At 38.7% G+C, this 20,128-nt stretch overlaps 1 protein-coding gene across 1 annotated transcript in view; it reads right to left on the reverse strand.

Moving 5' to 3' along the window:
- The window catches only part of Sptbn1 (spectrin beta, non-erythrocytic 1), a 183,107-nt gene that overhangs the window by 130,896 nt on the left and 32,083 nt on the right, over positions 1–20,128 (reverse strand). The window contains exon 2 of the mRNA XM_048804939.1: positions 11,029–11,223. Within this exon, the coding sequence (XP_048660896.1) occupies positions 11,029–11,176 (148 nt within the window). The 5' untranslated portion in view covers positions 11,177–11,223. The remainder of the gene's footprint in view (positions 1–11,028; positions 11,224–20,128) is intronic.

Here is a 20,128-nt window from a genome sequence, read left to right on the forward strand (position 1 = left end):
ACTAAAATATAAAAAGTCATCTGTGATAAAGAAATATACAAAGTCATCTGTGATAAAGAAATAGATACTACACTTAGTAAACTATACTCAGTAATAGTTTACTAAGTAGAGGGCTCCAACAAAGGAGGCATGTGGACATCGGAACTGTGTATAACACTTCCTGCCCTGTAGCAGCCACAGTCACATGGATTTCCAAGTCTCCTGTGTCTGGAACTTTGTAATAACTCTCCTTCTCTCCTCCCCCAAATCTACCACACTCACATTGTTTTTTATTCAGAGAACTCAAATGAATCTCTGTTCCTTACAACCAGAAAGGACTAACCAAAAATAATTCTAAATGCAGGAATCTTTTCCAAGAAGCCAATCAGTAGACACAGACTAAATGTTTAGCTCCCTTGTTACCAGAACACCTCCCCACTGGATTACTATTTAGAATGATCATGTCAAAACTGCTAACAAATCTATATAATTTAATAATATAACCATCTTCTTTAGTGGACTTGGTATCAAAACTAAAATGAAATTTAAAAAACTGTTTAACATCTACCCAGAAACAATTTTCTCTATACACTAAACAATTAAATTGAATGGTGTTTCTGAGAAGGCTGATTAGGCAATATTTTAGCTATCTGAATTCCACTGTTAATAATAAAATACACTTTGTGATAGTTTTGTTTGCTCCTAGGTGCTCCTATGTATCTCTTCTCAATGCTCCTGTGTGACATTTTTTATTTTTAAGGTACACAGAACTTTATAAATGCCCTGCATATAAGTTAAATTTCAGCTGGGCATGGTGGTCATGCCTATAATCCCAGCAACTCTGGAGGCTGAGGCAGGAGGATCACAAAGACAGCCTCAGCAACTTAGTGAGGACCTAAGCAACTACGTGAGACTGTCTCAAAATAAAAAATAAAATAGGGCTGGGAATATGCCTCAGTGGTTTACTCCTGGGTTCAATCCTGAATACCATCCCCCCAAATTAATTAATTAAATTTCATCCTTTTATCTTCCTATGATAGTACTTGTTCATAGGTCCATAGGAACTAAACTATAAGTGAATTTAATAAAGGTAAAACATATGACCATATGAGACAGCAAACACCCACACTAGGCTTTTTTGATGACCACATCTGGGTAAATGAAAAACATCCTATGAAAATAGTATTTTTTGATCTGCAATATTACAACCAAATCTGCCATCTGTTTCCAGGAAACTACCAAATTAAAAAAAAAAAAAAAATCACACTATTTTGGTGCTGGTAGCTTTTACAGAGTATTTTCTGTTTTTTTCTCACTAATCTACCATTATTGCTATGTAAGAAAGCAGCGGGAGAAATGAGATACTGATACATGCCACAAACTGGATGAACCTTGAAAATATTTTGTTAAGTGAAAGAAATTAGTCCCCAAAGCCTACATATTGTATGATTTCATTTATATGAAATGTACGCCTGGATGTTAGCTTTGACGACTTTATGTAATATATATTTTTTTGATATCTCACTTGCTAAGAAAGTCCTGAATAGGCAAGTCTAATAAAAGTCAGAATGTAGATTAGTGGTTTCCTGGGGCTGGGGGGGAAGAGAAAGTGGGAAGTGAGTGCTCATGCGTATGGGATTTCCTTTTGGAGTACTAAAAATGCACTGGAACTACACAGTGGTGACTGCCACAAGCTTTGTTTTTATTTATTTGTTTGTTTGTTTGTTTGTTTATTTATTTATTTATTTTTGGTGCTGGGGATTTAACCCAGGGGCACTTAACCACTGAGCCATATCCCCAGCCCTTTTTTGTGCTTTATTTAGAAACAGAGACTCACTGAGTTGCTCAGGGCCTTGCTAAGTTACTGAGGCTGGCTTTGAACTCCTGAATCTCCTGCCTCAGCCTCTTTTTTAAAAATTACCAAATTGTATACTTTAAAAGAATTCATTTTATGAAATGTAATTTTTAAAAATTATTGTATTTGCAATGTAAATTTCATCTCAATAAAAGGTTGACATTTGAAAGACAGGGAGGTTAGGGAGAGTGTGCAGGAATAAGCAAGTGCTGAGGCCAGTGAGGAAGGAGAACCCTGGTGTGCGGTTAAGAGGTTTCATGAAGGGAAGGAATAGAGGGAGATCTTAGTAGCCCTAGGCTTCCACCTGTTGGTCCTCCCAAGCCTGGGCCACTCCCCTCACCTACCATGAGATTTTAGCCATCATTGAGCAGAGAACAAAATGTGGGGGAGAACCAAGGAAGCCAAGTTGAACTACAAAACAGGGAAGAGGGCTGGGGTTATAGCTCAGTTGGTAGAGTGCTTGCCTCCCATGCACAAGGCCCTGGGTACAATCCCTAGCACAAAAAAAAAAAAAAAAAGGACAGGGAAGAAACTGGATCTACAGTAACAGGAAGAAAAGGGAGGGAGGATAAGAAATCCAGAGAAAATGTACCCAAAACAGGCAGAGAAGACTCCTGCTTTCCTATGGTTAGAAAACTTAATTTGCATGTGAAAAAACGAATTAAGGGATAATCTGGGCCTACTTGTAATGATCTAAACAGACTTCCTCTTTAATGATTTTCATGAACTCATGGATATGGAAATGGTCTTTCAGATTTCACAATGGTGGTCTCTTATTGTGTGCTAAGGACCATGCCTCTCACATTCCTCACAATGCATCATTTAGGGAAACAGATTCTAGAGTGGATTAGGAAAATAAGGGGGAGCAATTAAATACCTTCTAGTCCTGATTGTATATTGTATGTCAACTACTGAAAGGTCACTTTCTACCCCATAAATACATGTAATCACTCTATATTTATTAAAAAAATTTAATTTATTTTTAAAATATCCCACTAGGTGCAGTGTGGCACAATCCTGTAATCCACCTACTTGGGAAGCTGAGGCAGGAGATCACAATTTCAAGGTAAACCTGGGAAATTTAGCAAGATCCTGTCTCAAAAAAAATTTAAAAGGCTGAGAATGTAGCTCAGTGGTAAAGCACCCCTGGGTTCAATCCCCAATACAGGCAGGAAAGCAAAAAATCCTCCCTGTAAAAATCCATTCCAAATCCAAGGAACTGTTCTCTCTCCCTTGGGGCCTAAAGTGGTACATCTGAACTGAGAGGTAGGTGTGTGATTTTTAAAAGCCCTAGCTTGATTTTGAGGAGATTCCAAGCAGGTGATGGCATATCTTCTGCTTTCAATAGAGGGCTCCTGGGACACCCACAGCCTAGCCTCTTTAATTTATTGCAGTGGCAACTGAAGCAGCCAGGACAAGGCTTGCTCAAGTCCTAATGTTCCTTCCGGCTTCTAGGCCCTAATGTTTTAAAATGACTCTGGTGCATTTTCTCCTCTTTTGTGATAATTTTTTCCCTCTAAATTACTGCAGTACTAACTGCCCATAGTACTTCCTTGGCACTTGCACACATATGTAGTCTCATACAAATAGATTTTGTCTTCCCAATTAGATTACTCTAGACATGTTTTATAGACCTCTTTACACATTCAACAACAGGGGCTCAGTTCCTTCAGAAGGAGGAAGTCAAATATCACCACTCATCACCTAAGACCACCTGTTGATTCATTTTGGGTATGTGGGGGAGGGTACCAGTTGAGGATCAATGATTTTATTCAGTAGTTTCTGAGTGAAATCACTATGTTAGAGGTGGCCATCAAAAATATAAAACCAATATCCAAACCACCTAGTCAAAAACTCATTACTGGAGGGGAAAAAAATCATTAAAACATATTCCAAAAAAAATATGTGAACTTAAATATCTTTCATGATTTTAAAATACTTTTCTTGTCATTTATGTGCAGAACTGACAATTGAGGATTAAAAGAATCTAAGCATGTAACTCTTCCTTTCTTTTTCATCTTTTTCTTCCTTTTTTGTACTGAGGACTGAACCCTGGGGTACACTACCACTGAGCTATATCTAGCTGGTTTTAACTTATTTTAAGAAAGGGTCTGGCTAAATTGCCCAGGCTGGCCTTCAACTTGGCCTCAGCCTAGTAAATCACTGGGTTTATTGGTGTGAGCAACTCCACCCAGTATAAGCACATAACTTTAATGCTAGCTTGAAATTTGCAGTCAAGTGGGAGAATGAGATGATAAATTCTGCTTTAGTTCTAGCCATATAAAATCCATTTATTTTTTTCTGAGGAAACTGGGTGTGAATTTTTTTGTCTACAATTGCAAAATTTTTCAAGATATACTTTATAAAGTTTCCCCACTCATTTTAATTAGCACTACAGAGCTAACTTACGACTAGAGAAATTTTCTGTCCTCCTAGAGATTAAAAAAATCACACAAGGCCCAAATGGCAATAGAGCAGAAAAGGGAGGACCTCATCATCTCCACAAAGGGTGGATCCTTCCAGATGGGGCTGCAATGAAGCCAGGGATTACAAGTATGTACTCCTCCTGCCAGGAGACAGCACAACTCTCAGTGTGGGAAGAACATTAAGGCATCTAGATGTCAAGATATCAAAACATAAACTGTGACCTAGTTGCCAGGGGAAAGGTAGATTAATACTTTTTAATTAATTTATTTATTTTAATTGGGTATATATGACAGCAGAATGCTTTTGAGTCATTGGACACAACTGCAGCACAACTTTATATTTCTATGGTTATACATGATATAGTGGCATACCATATGTGCAGTCCACATGTACCTAGGGTAATGATGTTCATCTCATTCCGCCATCTTTCTTGCCCCCCATGAACACTCCTTACCCTTTGCCCAATCAAACTTCTTCCATTTTTCCCATGCCTCTCCCCTCCCCATTATGGATCAGCATCCACTTATCAGAGAGAACATTTGGCCTTAGTTTTTTTGGGATTGGCTTACATTGCTTAGCATGATATTCTCCAACTCCATCCATTTACATACAAATGCCATAATTTTATTCTTTTTTAATGCTGAGTAATATTCCATTGTGAATATATATCACAGATTCTTTTATCCATTCATCTATTGAAAGGCATCTAGGTTGCTTCCACAGTTTAGCTATTGTGAATTGAGCTGCTATGTACATGAATGTGGCTGCGTTACTATAGTTTGCTGATTTTAAGTCCTTTGGGTGTAGACTGAGGAGTGGAAAAGCTGGATCAAATGGCGGTTCCACTCCAAGTTTTCTAAGGAATCTCCATACTGCTTTCCAGATTGGTTGCACCAATTTTTAATCCCACCAGCAATGTATGAGTGTGCCTTCCCCCCGACATTTTCCCCAACATTTATTGTTGTCTATATTCTTGATAACTGCCATTCTGACTGGAGTGAGATGAAATCTTAGAGTAGTTTTGATTTGCATTTCTCTAATTACTAGAGATGTTGAACATTTTTTCATGTATTTGTTGATCAAATATATATCTTCTTCTGAGAAGTGTCTGTTTGGGGCCTAATCCGACAAGATGAAGATTTGGGCCTACTTTTTCCTCTATTAAGCGCAGGGTCTCTGGACTAATTCCTTCCTTGATCCACTTTGAGTTGAGTTTTGTGCATGGTGAAAGATAGGGGTTTATTTTCATTTTGCTGCATATGGATTTCCAGTTTTCCCAGCACCATTTGTTAAAGAGGCTATATTTTCTCTATTGTATGTTTTGGTACCTTTGTCTAGTATGAGACAGCTGTATTTATGTGGGTAGACTAATATTTTAAAGAAGAGACAAAAGTTGATTGTCACTTCAGCAGGAATGCTCAAGGATAACAGGGTTTCAATATTAAGTGAGAGCATTTGGACAAGTCCTAAGAAAGTGGGTCTCAAACTGGTCTACATCACAATCATATGGAGGCTCACTAAAAATGCTGACTCTTGCATTCACTACTCCACGTGGTGAATCTCAATTTATAGGGCAGGGGGACATAGAGTAAGCACTGTTAACAAGTTAGCTATTGAAATCTTGTGCATCCAAATACAGTGTCTGACAACAGTTGCCTGGGTATTCTGTTCAGGTTTTCAGCCAAAAAAGTGGAATGGAGATGTTGGTAGGGGATCTATATTTGTTACCACATTGCATCTATTTAATGAAAGTTTAGTATTAGAAAGCACAAAAGAGAGAAGTCTTTATTATTTTAATGACTGTTCAATTAATGCACTATTCCTCATCATAATTTAAAGATGAGGAATAGCTAAAGAGCCAACTACTTACTACTTCATAAATACACCTACGACTAAATACTTAATGGGTACTTTATTTTTTATTTTTTTGAGAGAATTTTAATATTTATTTTTTAGTTATCGGCAGGCACAACATCTTTGTTTGTATGTGGTGCTGAGGATCGAACCCGGGCCGCACGCATGCCAGGCGAGCGCACTACCGCTTGAGCCACATCCCCAGCCCCAAGGTACTTTAAAGCCCATGTTTATTCTGCAGATCTAAAAAGTATGCAGCCAATAAAAAAAGTGTACGTGAAGGCAATTTAAATTGCACTGTGCAAATAGTAGCCACTTGTCACATGTGTTTACTGACCACATGATATGTGCATACTGAGATGAGCTGTAAGTATAAAATACACAATGGATTTCAAAGACAGTATAAAAATGTAAAAGTATTTCAAACAACATTTATGCAGTTGAAATGATAATATTTTGGATACACCGATAAGAATATTTTACTTAGAAATTTTAAAAATCACATGTGGCTAGTATTGTATTTCTTTTATACAGCACTAATCTGGATATTTCTGCTTAGCTGATTAAACACCACCAAAATTCTTCACCACTGCAGCCCATGTTTCAAGGCAGTCTGGCACCTGTATATAATCACCATCAATGCTATCTACTTTGTGCATGTGAGGCAGAGACACAATTAGATACATGTCATTTTCCCATAGCTGACCTCTGTCCTTAATTCCTCTGTGACAATGCAAACTCAAGGTCAATTTATTTTGCTGTGTTCACAACTCAGCAAACAGGCAAATTTTGAGTTCATAAATGTTGATGAGTGATAACTCCCAAAGTAATCTCATTTCTAATTTCTATCATTTTATTAAAACGCACATTCATACACAGGCTTTCTTCTACCACCTCTCTGGGCCATTATTTTTTAAGAAAAAAAAAATTAAGATTTCTGGGGCTGGGGATGTGGCTCAAGCGGTAGCGCGCTCGCCTGGCATGCGTGTGGCCCGGATTCGATCCTCAGCACCACATACAAACAAAGATGTTGCGTCCGTCGAAAACTAAAAAATAAATATTAAAAATTAAAAAAAAAAAAAGATTTCTGAATTATAGTATCAGATGTTTACAATAATTTCCATGCTTTTTCCTTATTACAAAATAGTACAAATTTTATTTCAGAAAAAAGCTAAATATAGAAAATTCACTCAAAAATAAACACTGGCTATTTTGGTATATACTCTCCCAATTTTTTTTTCTTTACTACTAAGAAGTATTGATAAAAATAATTAGTTTTTTTATTAATATTTTCAAACTAAATATGCTGCACATTTTAAAGGACTTCTTCCTCAAATTTCCTCTATTTTGTGTTGATTCTGTTAAATATAAGCCACTAAACACCCTTCATTTAAAAATAATCATATTTATAGAAAGAAAACATTTACATTTCTTTAAAAGATAAAGAAGTCAAGAATATGGGCATGCCATCTCATGGAGTGCAGGAAATAAAGACCTAAAAAATCACTTCACAGTGCATCACCCTCAAGGTGAGATGCCACCATCTTTTTGCTACTGAAAAGAATTCATGAATATTCTCATCTTCCTTCTGAACCAAAACTGAGAACCATGGAAAGTACAGGGATAAGTATCCTCTACCATGTTTTCCCTCTACAATTTTCAACATGAGTATGAGTATGTATCTCACCAGACTCTCATATATAAGAGAGATGTGCTTCAAAGACTTAGTATAAACATGTAAAATCTCACTAGTGACTTTCCATGTTAATGTGATTGTATTTTGGATATATATATTTTGGGTATGTATATAAACTTTGAGTACATGGCAAGTCAGTATTAACTTTAAATATTTTCTTAAAATATATGTGAATCTTAAAATTTTATAAGCCAAAGAGTTGAGAAGAGTTGAAAGACTCCCTCTTCACCCAACTTGTATGAGGAAGTAGCTTTCAGACGAAGCTTTTCTCTACTTTGAGAAAGACTCGCTGTGCCCAGTCCTGCCAGGTGTTCCAGGTAGATTCTGTAAATGGGAGAGTGCAATTCTCTCCACTTCTTTTTGGTCATTAGGCTGAAGTGCCAGTAGTGTCCCCTGGCAAGCTATTTAATCCCTCCGTGACCGTTTCCTCATTTATACTTTATAGATGATGGTAACTCTCATACGATCGTTATGGGATTAACTATTAAAATATTCAATGCATTTAAAATAGTGCCTGGCACATAGTAAGCACCATAATGAGCATTGCTATTATATTTGTGACACAGTTCTTCTGGGACCTAGACAAACATCCTTGGAATATCAGGAAAAATGAACGAGGGTCAGCTGGGGTCTTTGCTCTGAATCTATAAAAAGACCACATACAAAAAGCAAGTAACTTCTCTGCAGTTTGCAAGAAAAGCTGTCTTTAAAAGAAAGACAGGATAGCTAGGTGCAGTGGCATGTGCCTATTATCCCAGCAGCTTGGGAGGCTTAGGCAGGAGGATAGTAAGTTCAAAGCCAGCCTCAGGAAGGCCTTTTTGTGAGGCCCTAAAGGAACTTAGCTAGACCCTGTCTCTAAACAAAATATTTTTTTTAAAAAAGGACTGGGGATATGGCTTAGTGGTTAAATGCCCCTGGGTTCAATCGGAAGGGAGGGAAGAAAGGAGGAAGGGAGGAAGGAAGGAAGAAAGACAGGGTAGCCTAGAATCAGAAAGTAAAAGCCTCATGAGCAAAGGTTGTGATAGTAGGAGCAAATGTGACTCCATTTTGTTTTATGACTTCATCCTATAAAACAACCATGCCAAGTAGAAGAGTCATGACTGGAGCAAGATGTTCTTTTCCTTTTGCTATAGAAACCTTTAAGAACATGGAACTACCTAATGGGGTATTGTTTCTGTAACTAGGGTAACGGGGCTCTGTTTCTGTAACTGGGGTGACTGGGCTAACTGTGATTGGTTAGGCTTCCCTCCGCTTGACTGCACTGTCCCGCTTCTGTAACCTGGCTTGCTTGCATTGGCTAGACCCCCCAAACATCCCTTTTGCGGTTTTCAGGCTTATAAGGAGTGCCCTTGCAATTGTTCAGGGCTGATCAGGGGAACAGCTTTATGTTCTGGTCAGCCGCCACCGGTGTGCTTCAATAAAGGCTTGATTCGATTATACGTGAGTGGTCTGGAAGTCAGTTCATGAAACCCTGGGACAAAGCTTTAACTATAACAGGTAATTGGTCACCCCTAGCATACTGGTCTTAAGGCTCAAATGAAGATTCAAGAAAAAGGGAGAGGGGTGAAAGCACCAATCAATCCATTAGCACAAGCCAAGATCATGGTTTCCATACGGTTCCATGCTAATGAATAAGACAGAAACTAAGGCCCCAACTCTCAAGTGAATGACTATCTAATTAACCATTCATTCAAGAAAGATCTTTAAATCACACCACTCAGGAGACAAATTAGCCTAAGAAAGATGAATACTTTTCCTATAGCATTCATTTGGCTGCATCCTCAATATCCATTCCCCTTTTCCTGCTTCATGTTACATTCCAAATTTTCTAGCCAAGCTGTTTGGTGGGACTGACTAAATACTCACTCTAGGAGTGTACCCTGTCCAGATGAAGTCAAATCAGATGTCCTGTTCTCCAACTACAGTCAAACATGGTAATGAGATGACCGCAGGATGATGGGGGTGCAGATGTGCTCTTTTCTGGGTGTCTGCAAGGTCCAGGAGACCTGGGATCTGGGGCAGCCATCTTGAGACCACAAGATAGATCCTGACTGTAAATGGAGGCTGCATTAACAAATAAAGCCAAAGAGTGGAGGGAAAGAAACTGGGTCCTGACTGTACCAATTAAGTCCAGGAACAGGTCTTGTTAAAGACTGAATTTGCCTACTTTGTGACCAATCAGTTTTCTCTGCTACTTAAGCTACTTTGGGTTAGGTTTCCTTTTGTTTAAAAATCAAGAGAATCCCAAATGAACATGCTTCATAATCTAATTCTATTATAAAAATAACAGAAAAGTGAGCTATTTTCACAGTTAACAGTAAAGTTACCTGACTTTTTATTTATCATAATTAAAGATATTAGGGGAGAAAGTATAAATTCACTTTTCTCAATAGAAATAATTTCCTTTGAAGTCTCAAAGTACAGATGGAAGACCTTGAAAGCATTCTATTTTGACTTCTGCTTTACATATATTCAGGACTGCTGTGTTCTCAGAGTGATGGAACCACTTCCTGAATTTTCAAATAATTTAGGGTGACACACTCCCCACCCCGCCAAGGGTCACTGTCAAAGTATGCTCTAGATATTCAACAGCAACAAGGGAATAAGAAATCACACGTTTCCACTAGTGTTAGTGAATTAATGATAAATATACCTGTTACAGTGTTAAATGTACCCTTACTAAACATTATACTACTGGTTTTCAGATCTAAAGCCCTTATTATGTAGTACTAACGAACCTTATATAGTTTAGGCCAGTTAATAGGTCAAGGCATTAACAACACAGGTTGGTTTGGGTATTTTTGTGTATAAGGTATAATGTGCTCCAACATTTTGCAATGTAAGATGTCAAAATAAAAGATCTTACAACGTTTGAGTAGTTCTTTCTGAACTGCTATAAAAATCTCTCTGTGCTCTGAATTATTCTGGCCATTAGGAGAGACAGCTCAGGCTGGGATGTAGCTCAGTGGCAAAGCATCTGCCTTGCATTCACAAAGCCCTGGGTTCGACCCCCAGTTCCAAAAAAGACAAAAAAAGGAGAGAGAGCTCTCCAAATATGGAACTCTAGCTCTTTACAGTGTTCAGCTTGTCTTGTGGGACATGGCTAAGTAGAGATACGATGATGTGTAAGCAGGAGTCATAGAGAAGACAGGTGGACAATTTTAAGGAGGACCGTACAGCATACTGAGCTCTGAGACAGGGTATGAAGGGGACTCACCTGCCAGAGCCTTGATGCGGGACCGCTCAAAGAGCCGTGCGGAGCTGTTCTCGTTGTCCCAGTCATCCACGTCCCAGCGGTTGTTGACATCGCTGTACTGCTGTTGGATCTCAATGTTGTCATAGTCTGTGGCTACTGTGGTCGTCATCTTGAACTGTCTCAGCTGCTCCTCCACATCAGCTCCTTCTTAGAATTCTGTAAGAAAGAAAAGGAAAAACATATTTAGGTGTCCAAAGTGTGTACAGTCCCCACAAAACCTGCTAGGATAAAGGTGAGTAGAAAATAACAGAGTTAGTGTTTGTCCAGCATCAGTCTTCTGGAGTCAAAGCTGGTTCTGAACTTCAGCACTGCCTTTGCCAGCTGTGTGACCTTGTTCAACCTTCTCAATATCTTGGAGCCTCAGTTTCCCAAAGGAAGTAATAAGGAAGATACTTCACAGGCTATTAAGAGGGTGAGATGATGGATTCCCAACAAACGGTTCTTTCTTCTTTGTAAAATTTGAACTACAGTTTTAAAGTTTTATCATGGCTATACGAACACCTACTTGGGGCTTCTGAATAAATTTCTTTGTTTCTATTGCATATCATCATAAACTATATAATCTTTTAGATTATCTTTAATCAAATGTTATAAAAAAGAACAAATCATTTTTTCTATACATCTCACATAACAGAAAACCATTGCCCAAATTAAGATGTAAGAATATGGCACCAAGAGGGACTGGGGTTGTGGCTCAGTGGTAGCTTGCTTGTTTAGCATGCGTGAGGTACTGGGTTCAATTCTCAGCACCACATACACATAACTGAAATAAAGGTCCATCAACAACTAAAAAATATTTTAAAAAAAGAATATGACACCAAGAATAGTATCAGTTCATAGTAGATGCTCAATAAGTGATTATAATTATTTATATTGTTGTTATTACAGTTTCCGTGACCAACACCAATACCTACTCCTTAGGAACCAACCGAGTGTCACAGTGTTTTTCAGGGATAAATATGGCACAAGGACCTAGACCTCACTGTTGTCTTCACTTTATCACAATCCCTCAAAGAATAAAGAGAGAGATGTTTAGCTTTAAGTGCAGCCTTTCCCTTCAGCGTTGCCATGGTTCACACAGTGAACCCAAATACACTGAGGGCTTACCCCATGCTCAGCGCCTTTCCAGATGCTAGGGATAAACAGTAAATAAGGTAAGGGAATTGCTCTAGGGAAGCTCAAGTCCTACTAGGGACTGGATACACAGAGAGAAGCAAAAGAGAGTTTAAAGAAAATAAAATAAAAGCAGAGTAAAGTGAAAGAGTGAGTGACTGTTTTAAACCTAGTAGTCAGGGAAGGCGTCTCCAGGTACTGAAATTGAGACCTCAGTGCCGTAAAGGAATGAGTCAAGCACAGACAGAGAGAAACAGCATTCCAGGCAAAGGGAAACAGCACAGCGTGCTGGAGAACCAGCATAGCTGGAGTCTGGTGTGCAGGGGTGCGATGAGCATGATGGGAAGCCACTGGGCGGATTTAAACTCGTCACTGACATCACGGAGTGTGTTTTTAAAGTAGTAATCCTGACTCTGTGTGGAAAACAGATTCTAGGAGTCAAGAACAGAAGCAGAGACCAGTTGGAAGGTTACTCCAGGTGTGGCCCTGCACTGTGGACTGGAGGAGGAGAGAAGTGAATGTGTTCTGGAGAGAGAGCTGGCAGGACCCGAGGCAAGAGGAAAATGCAGGCCAGCCCTGCTTGATTCCTATTGGTGTGGTTGAATTCCTGCATATTCTAAATTTCACCGCAGGGACTCAAGACTCAGCCAGGCATGCAAAGCTACCTAAGTAAGTTGACTGCATATAAAGAGTGGGAGGGAGAAGGATGATTCCTCCTGTAGAGGCAGGAAGATGTCCCAAGGGAAAGATGTTTGTTACCTCCCTCTTCCTTCCTATCTCATCCCTCCCCACACCCTAAAATTCAAAAAAATCCTAGTATTTTTGTACCTGGATGCTTATTTAGCAAAAGTCTCATTCAATGTGTACTGAGAATATGCACATGGACCATTCAGTGGCCTCATCACTACAGAGCCTGACCAGACCTCCACCCAGGCACATAGAACGACCAATAAGAAGACGATTTTCTCATGTCACCATACAAGGAAAATAAAGCCATGTATGCTGAAAAGGAACATTTATCCTATTGTAGTTCAGATGTAGCTTTTCTCAAGCTGTGGCATATAAGCACATGTCACATGCAACCACATTTCCAGGTTAAATAAAATAAGCTGAAACAAATAAACTAAACCTTAATAGCATAGTGGTTGCAAATAATGATATGAATAACTACATCTTTTTTTTTTTATCATTAGTAGTTCTGTCAGAAGTTAAGAACATGACCAATATATCCCCCATGTTCCTCAGGAAGAAGCACCGAATCCACCTTATAACCAACTCACATCTGTAATCAAATAATCATCACTACTTGAGTAATCAAATCATCATCATCACTCAAACAGAAATCCTGAATGGGAGCAAAATTCCCAGACGGACAGACATAATCAATCTCAACAATGTGCATGAATTGGTATATTAAGTATTGACAACTATTTTAGCAATGTATTTACAGAATTCCATTAAAACAAAAAATTACAGAAAACTAATTCAGTAAGTATATTCTCCTGAATGATCTCATAGTTTCATTTAATATTTAGGGCCATCATCCCTCCTTTAAAAAGAAAAGATGGAAATCAATATTTGATTTTAGAGATCATTAACTTTCATGACTATATCACAGCATCAAAGACTTTCAGAAAATTCAGTCTTGAAGGATTTTACCTCGGGGAATAGGAGGATGTGCAGGTGCTATTCATCCTAAATTCTCAAAGTATAGAAAATGTGATTTAATTCAGTCAAGCACAATGTACCTCTCCCTGGATAAGTTTTGGCTATTTGGTGCCACCTGCTGACCGAAGAGAATGAGCCACACAGCAGCCTCCAGGGCCGCCAACATCAGTCTAAGCTACAACTTCCTCCACCCTGGCTCTGGAGTCGCCAGACTTTTCCTGTGACTGATTGAATCCCTTACTCCCACTGACCCATCCCCAATCACAACCAACTTCCACAAGTTTCTCAGTAAGCAAATATTAATAAGTTTCATTTTCTTTCTATTAATGTTTAATTTTTAGTTGACAGGCAATAATCATAAAAATGTATGGGGTACAGTAAGATAATTCAATACATAAGTCATTCAGAGAACTTAAAACACATTTTCCCCCAAGTGTTCTTTCTTTTAAAGATATATTTTTTTAATTTTAGATGGACACAATACCTTTATTTATTTATTTATCTATTTATTTATTTATTTATTTATTCTGTAGTGCTGGGGAACAAACCCACTAACTACCTCACGCATGCTAGGTGAGCGCTCTACCACTGAGCCACAACCTCAACCCCCCCAAGTGTTCTTAATTTATGGTATTCTTTAAAAGCACTGTGATTGGTCCTTAAAAAGGTAAATGGGAAGTAAAAGTATTTATTAGTCTGTGTACAAAAGAAATATTAATGGTATAAGTTATTATTTCATTCAATTGTTCCACTTAGGAGACTAGAATTTGGAGCCAGGCATGGTGGCACAGGCCTATAATCCCAGGAGGAGAGGCAAGAGGATCACAAGTTTGAAGCCAGCTTCAGCAACTTAGTTAGACCTTGTCTCAACATGAAAAACAAAAAAGTACTGCAGATGGAGCTCAGTGGTAAAGTGATACTGGGTTCAATCCCCAGGACCAACAAAACAAAACAAAGGCCTCAAATTGGGTATTGGTATTGTTTTTCTCCATCTCTCTAAAGACATTATCAAACAGTTGAGTTTTCACAGCCATGAAACACTTTTTATTTTCAGAACAATTTCCCTCAGCAGACACACAGTGAAAGGGTGCTTCTGGTATTCAGCAGCAGCAAGGGAGTGACCAGAGGGTGAAGAGCACCCAGAGTCAAGGACAGAGCTTGGGAGAGCATCCCCATGGCATGGGATGCCCGACACGCAGCATGCCTCAAACACTTCACCTCCAACCCACTTCAGCAAGGGGCCATGCCAGCTATAAGCACAGTTTATATCACACATACAGATGTTCCCAGGAGATTATCCTAAAAGGGTTGCATTTTCCCAAGGTGCTACTAGCCATTAATCCCCAGAGCCAGTGAGGTAATGTGTACTTCTTAAATGACTATGCGAAGATGAGGAGGAAAAAAGGGAGGAAGGCTTGGCCATCTTGGAACTCTGCCTGGAGGTTCCACAAGTAGGAAAGCTAGAGAGGACTGTGTAAGGTTGGCACAGGACAGGACACTCTCCCCTGGGAGAAACAGCCCTCAATGCCTCTTAGGAGAGGGCCTGGATTCGATCTGATTTCATCTCCACTGTAGGAGCTTATTAAGTAGCTCTTGAACAAGTAAAAATTAGTACTATCTTAGGTGTGACATGGGCAATACCATGTTCCTTGCGACTAGGTTTTGAGAACAAAGTTAACAGTGCCTATCCACCTCTACCTTCCCTAATCTTCTCTATTCCATGTGTGTGTATAAAAATGCTCAAATTACTCTTCTCTAATCCTGTGTTTCATGAACTGGAGTACACCAAAAGATAACAAAGAAACTCCAAATGCCTTACCATTTTCTGCTTCAATAGCAGACACTTAATTTTCTGTAACTGGTAGACCAAAAACACAACAAATGGATAAGGAAATTATTATTCTAGACCTGAAAGGCAAAGGTTCCTAGATCTCTGCCACGGACTCCCACAAGGTTAACCAATAGGAAAGAAACTAGAGCATTACTCTTCCAGATTTAAGAACTCTTACTAGTTCTCCTCTGTATTGAGTAAATTCTGGAAGTCAACATCTAGTACAGCCAAGAGAAAGAATATTTAACATATAGGAAGTTGCCTCCAGCTCACAATTTACACAATTTTACTTCCCAAGATGCCGTATTTATTTTCTATTTCACACAGGTAACAAATAAACAGAGGTTTTTATTCTGAAAAATAAAACCTCAGTGGTGCATACTGTAATCCCAGCCACTCAAGAGGCTGAAGTAGGAGGATTGCGATTTCAAGCTCAGTCTGGGCAACCTAGCAAGACAGCCCCCTGCCCCCCTGAAAAAAAATTAAAATTTATTCCCAAGTTTCCTTCCAGCAACTTCTTGTGATACTCTGTAAAATCTCCCCAGGAGTCCAGCAACTCCCCTGTATTTGACTAGTACCCTGTGCTGACAGTTACTCCCTAGACAGTTAAGTGCAGGGGGAGACTCTGTTCTTAAGGAAGTCACATGTTTAGAATTGGCTGCTAATGAATGTGAACATGTATTTAACAAGGTGCATCTCCATGCACTATTAAAATTCAAGTTTCCCTTTTTAATTTAGTCTTTATCCATGAAAGTTTTTTTTTTTTTGGTCCAAATTACTCATATTTCATAAAACAAAGCAACAAATAGAGAATAAATAGAATTTTCATTGGCACTACACACAAGCATACACACATATGCACTCGCTTAATACTCAACCTTAATAAAGGGTCAAATAAATAAATAAGAAGGTGACTAATATTTGCCAATCCTCCTTAAGGAGAAAAATCAGATCTGACAATCACTCTGGGAGAATTCACAGACCCAGATGTTCTGCAAACACTGAAAACCCTCTCATCTTACTCAGAAAAGATGTGAAAAGGCATACACTGGACTGCTCATGTGCTCTTTTTTAAAATATTAAAAAATAAAAATAAGTCCTGCTCAGGACTTTGAAGAGACCAAATTAAGTGTCTAAGAACTTCTAGTAACAGACACTGGAGGGTTTTGCCTCAAACCTCTCCACCATTCAGTTGCCAGGAAGCAGGGAAGTTGCCTCCAGATCACAGTTTACCTGAGGCTATATAGCCTGTATAAAATCACCAGTCCATATTTCATCTTCTTGGTAGGTTGCTAATGTTGTATTGTTTTCATCCCTATTGACATATGAATTCTACTTGATTGACAATATTTACCTAATATGTATTCTTCCATCACATTATTTCATACCTTCCAAAGTTAAACTGGATGGCGTCACATAGCTCTTTATCTTTCTCTCCCATATCTGTATCACTGTTGAATTCAGAAAAGCACATAATCTAATCTTTAAAATGCAGAGCTAGTAGGTCTAAACCCTAACACAACTAATAATATCAGTTTTTTTGATGGCTTGCCCTGTGTTCTCATTCAGTCCTCCCCAGCAACCTTTTGAGGAAACTATTATTAGCTCTATTTTGCTAGAGGCTTAATAAACTAAGGCTTAATAAATGATGAATAATCTAAGGCTTTGCCAGTGATAACATAGCAAGAATCAGATGAGGAGGTCAACAGGATCTGAACCAAGTATGAGCAACTTCAAAGTCCAAGCTTTAGGTAAACAACTCAATCCTTTAACAGTGATCCATATCAGAAAACTATCTGAAGGACTCAAGGATCTTAAACAAATGACGACATGGATTAGCCCTCATCAAAGCTTAATGACTGCCTAGAGCAGCAACTCCCCAAGCCAGGTTTCCCAGCCTGTGCTTTCAAAATGGGGATGATAGTGCCCCTGGCGGACTTAAAATTCATTTGGGGAGTAGGTGAAAAGCTCCTTTGGATGTTAAATACAGATACACAGCACATCTACAGTATTTAAGTGTAGGGCTGGGCAATAGTGTCTAAGAGACTCCAGGTGGGGGATGGGAAAAACAAAAAGGGTGAGAAACCCCACCCAAGCTGAAAGGAAAGGCTCATCTCCTTCAAGTATATGAAGATTAGAGAGAGAGCCTTAGAAGATAGGAAGAGGAAGAGCATGTTCTTTTGTGTCAAAGAAGTACAATTTCACTTACCCCAACCCATTCCTTGTCCCTCTGACATAAAACCACAATGCGGGACTGGGGTTGTAGCTCAGGGGTAGAGCACTTGCCTAGCACGTGTGAGGCACTGGGTTCAGGCCTCAGCAGCACATAAAAATAAATTAAAAAAAATAAAATAAAGGCATTGTGTCCATCTACAACTAAAAATTAAAAACAAAACAAAACAAAAACAACACCACAATGGGCTACTCCCCTCAACACCAAGTATATGCTTTGGAGAAGCAATGAGGGTTTGGCCATTGTCCACCTGTAACATTTTCAAATTGCCCACTATAAACCTTCATCACAACAGTCAGAGATAGGCCTTTCCTACCAGATCAGTAGCTAGGGGAAGCCTGGATCTAGCTCTAAAAAAACACAGCTGGAGAGCGAGAGGTGTTTTTGTTGTTAACAAACGGGCTCTATCCTTTGGAGGAACAAAATTACTCTTACTGTGAAAGAAATTAATTATTTTAAAAGATGTCACTAGTAGAAAAGACACTGACCATAGTTTTATTTTAAGACAGTTTATCAAAAAGATCTTGTCGTGGTTCAAGAACTTGTTATTACAGTTGGGCTTGTTGGCGTATGCCTATAATTCCAGCAACCAAGGAGGCTGAGGCAGGAGAATTATAAGTTTTAGTTGCTGCAACTTAGTGAGACCCTATCTCCAAAAAAAAAAAAGGAAAGAAAGAAAAGAAAAAAACAGCTGGGTGGGAATGTAACTCAGTGGTAGAGAGCCCTGGGTTTCATCTCTGGTGGCATAAAACAGACAAATTATAGAATGACAACAAGGAGCAATTAATATGAGACCGGGCATTACTCTGACCTTCCTCCAAGCATTCTACCACTAAGCTGTATCCCTACCCCTCTTTTAAAATTTCATTTTCAGATAGGGTCTCACTAAAACTGCCCAGTCTGGCCTCAAACTTGTGATCTTCCTGCCTCAGCCTCCCAAGTAGGAAGAGGATCATAGAACTGAGCCACCAAGGCCAGCTGTACATTAAAATTTTATACACAGTACCTTATTTCTTTCCTCTGCCCATATTTGATACATTTTAAATTTTACATACAATTTTAGGAGTCCTAATTTTTAAAGTCATCAATTTTGAAAGTAGACAGCAGAACAAGGTTAGCTCTTCCAAAGTTCATTTATAAGCTTCGAGATCACCTCATTGAAACCCAACTAAAATTGTTAAAAAATAATTCCCACTAACTAGATGGCTATCCTCATCTACATGGCAGCCAAAAATTATCTTTGCTTCTGTTCCACTTACAGAAAAGAGCAATTAAAATTAAAATCATCAACTCCGTACAGGCCTAACACCATGTTCTTAAGGCCAAAGTGGGGTTTCTGAGCCACTATAAAAATTATTTGTCTTACTCTTATTTCCAAATAGTTCTAATGGTATTGCTGCCAAAACACCAATCCTGAATTTCAGTGAGTTTGGCATTTCACTGCCTTCTTCCTTGTGAAATTGCCACAAGTCAGCATCATGTGTGCCTGAACAACAGAGGACCAATCACAAAACAAGCTTTCTATCTGGAAGCTGACTTTTACTCCTAGAGTGGCTGAGTGACGAAAAATCTATCAAGTGAAAATGTACATCTCAATTACCTAGACTAGGGATCAAATGAAAGAAATATGTAGAACTGCAATGAAAAGCAATACTATAGCAACTATTATGTCTGTCTGTCTCTCTCTCTCTACACACACACACACACACACACACACCAGGTTCCTGTCTGTTCTATTCACCTTTATATCACCAGCATCTAGCACAGAATCTAAGCCATAGCAAGTTTTTTTTTTTTTCCTAGAAAAAAAATGTGAAATGAATTGGCAGGTGGCAGGAACAATATCACCATACAATCATCTAACTCTAGAACACAATGCTTCTTGCTACATACGAATTCTGGACCCCCGTAATTCTGGACCCCCCTAAAAGTCTCATCGTTATGTAAGAGACAACTTTCTCTATGCAGATTCATGTAGCAAAAGTTGAATTTTTATAAGAAATCTGTTTTCACCTGGCTCACATTTGTGTAGGATTAAAAAAAGAATTACCAACTTCATGATCTCATTTGGAACTGCGTTATAACATATTTATCATAAATAAAGATTGTTCTAAGATCACTTCCTTTTACAAAATGGTCTAAACCTTAGGTTCTACTGATTACCCAAATTTCTAGAAGTTTGAATTTTATTACTCAAAAATTTCTCAAAGAGCAAC

The sequence above is a fragment of the Marmota marmota genome, unplaced genomic scaffold, assembly GCF_001458135.2.
Source record: "Marmota marmota marmota unplaced genomic scaffold, marMar, whole genome shotgun sequence".
Taxonomy (NCBI): domain Eukaryota; kingdom Metazoa; phylum Chordata; class Mammalia; order Rodentia; family Sciuridae; genus Marmota; species Marmota marmota.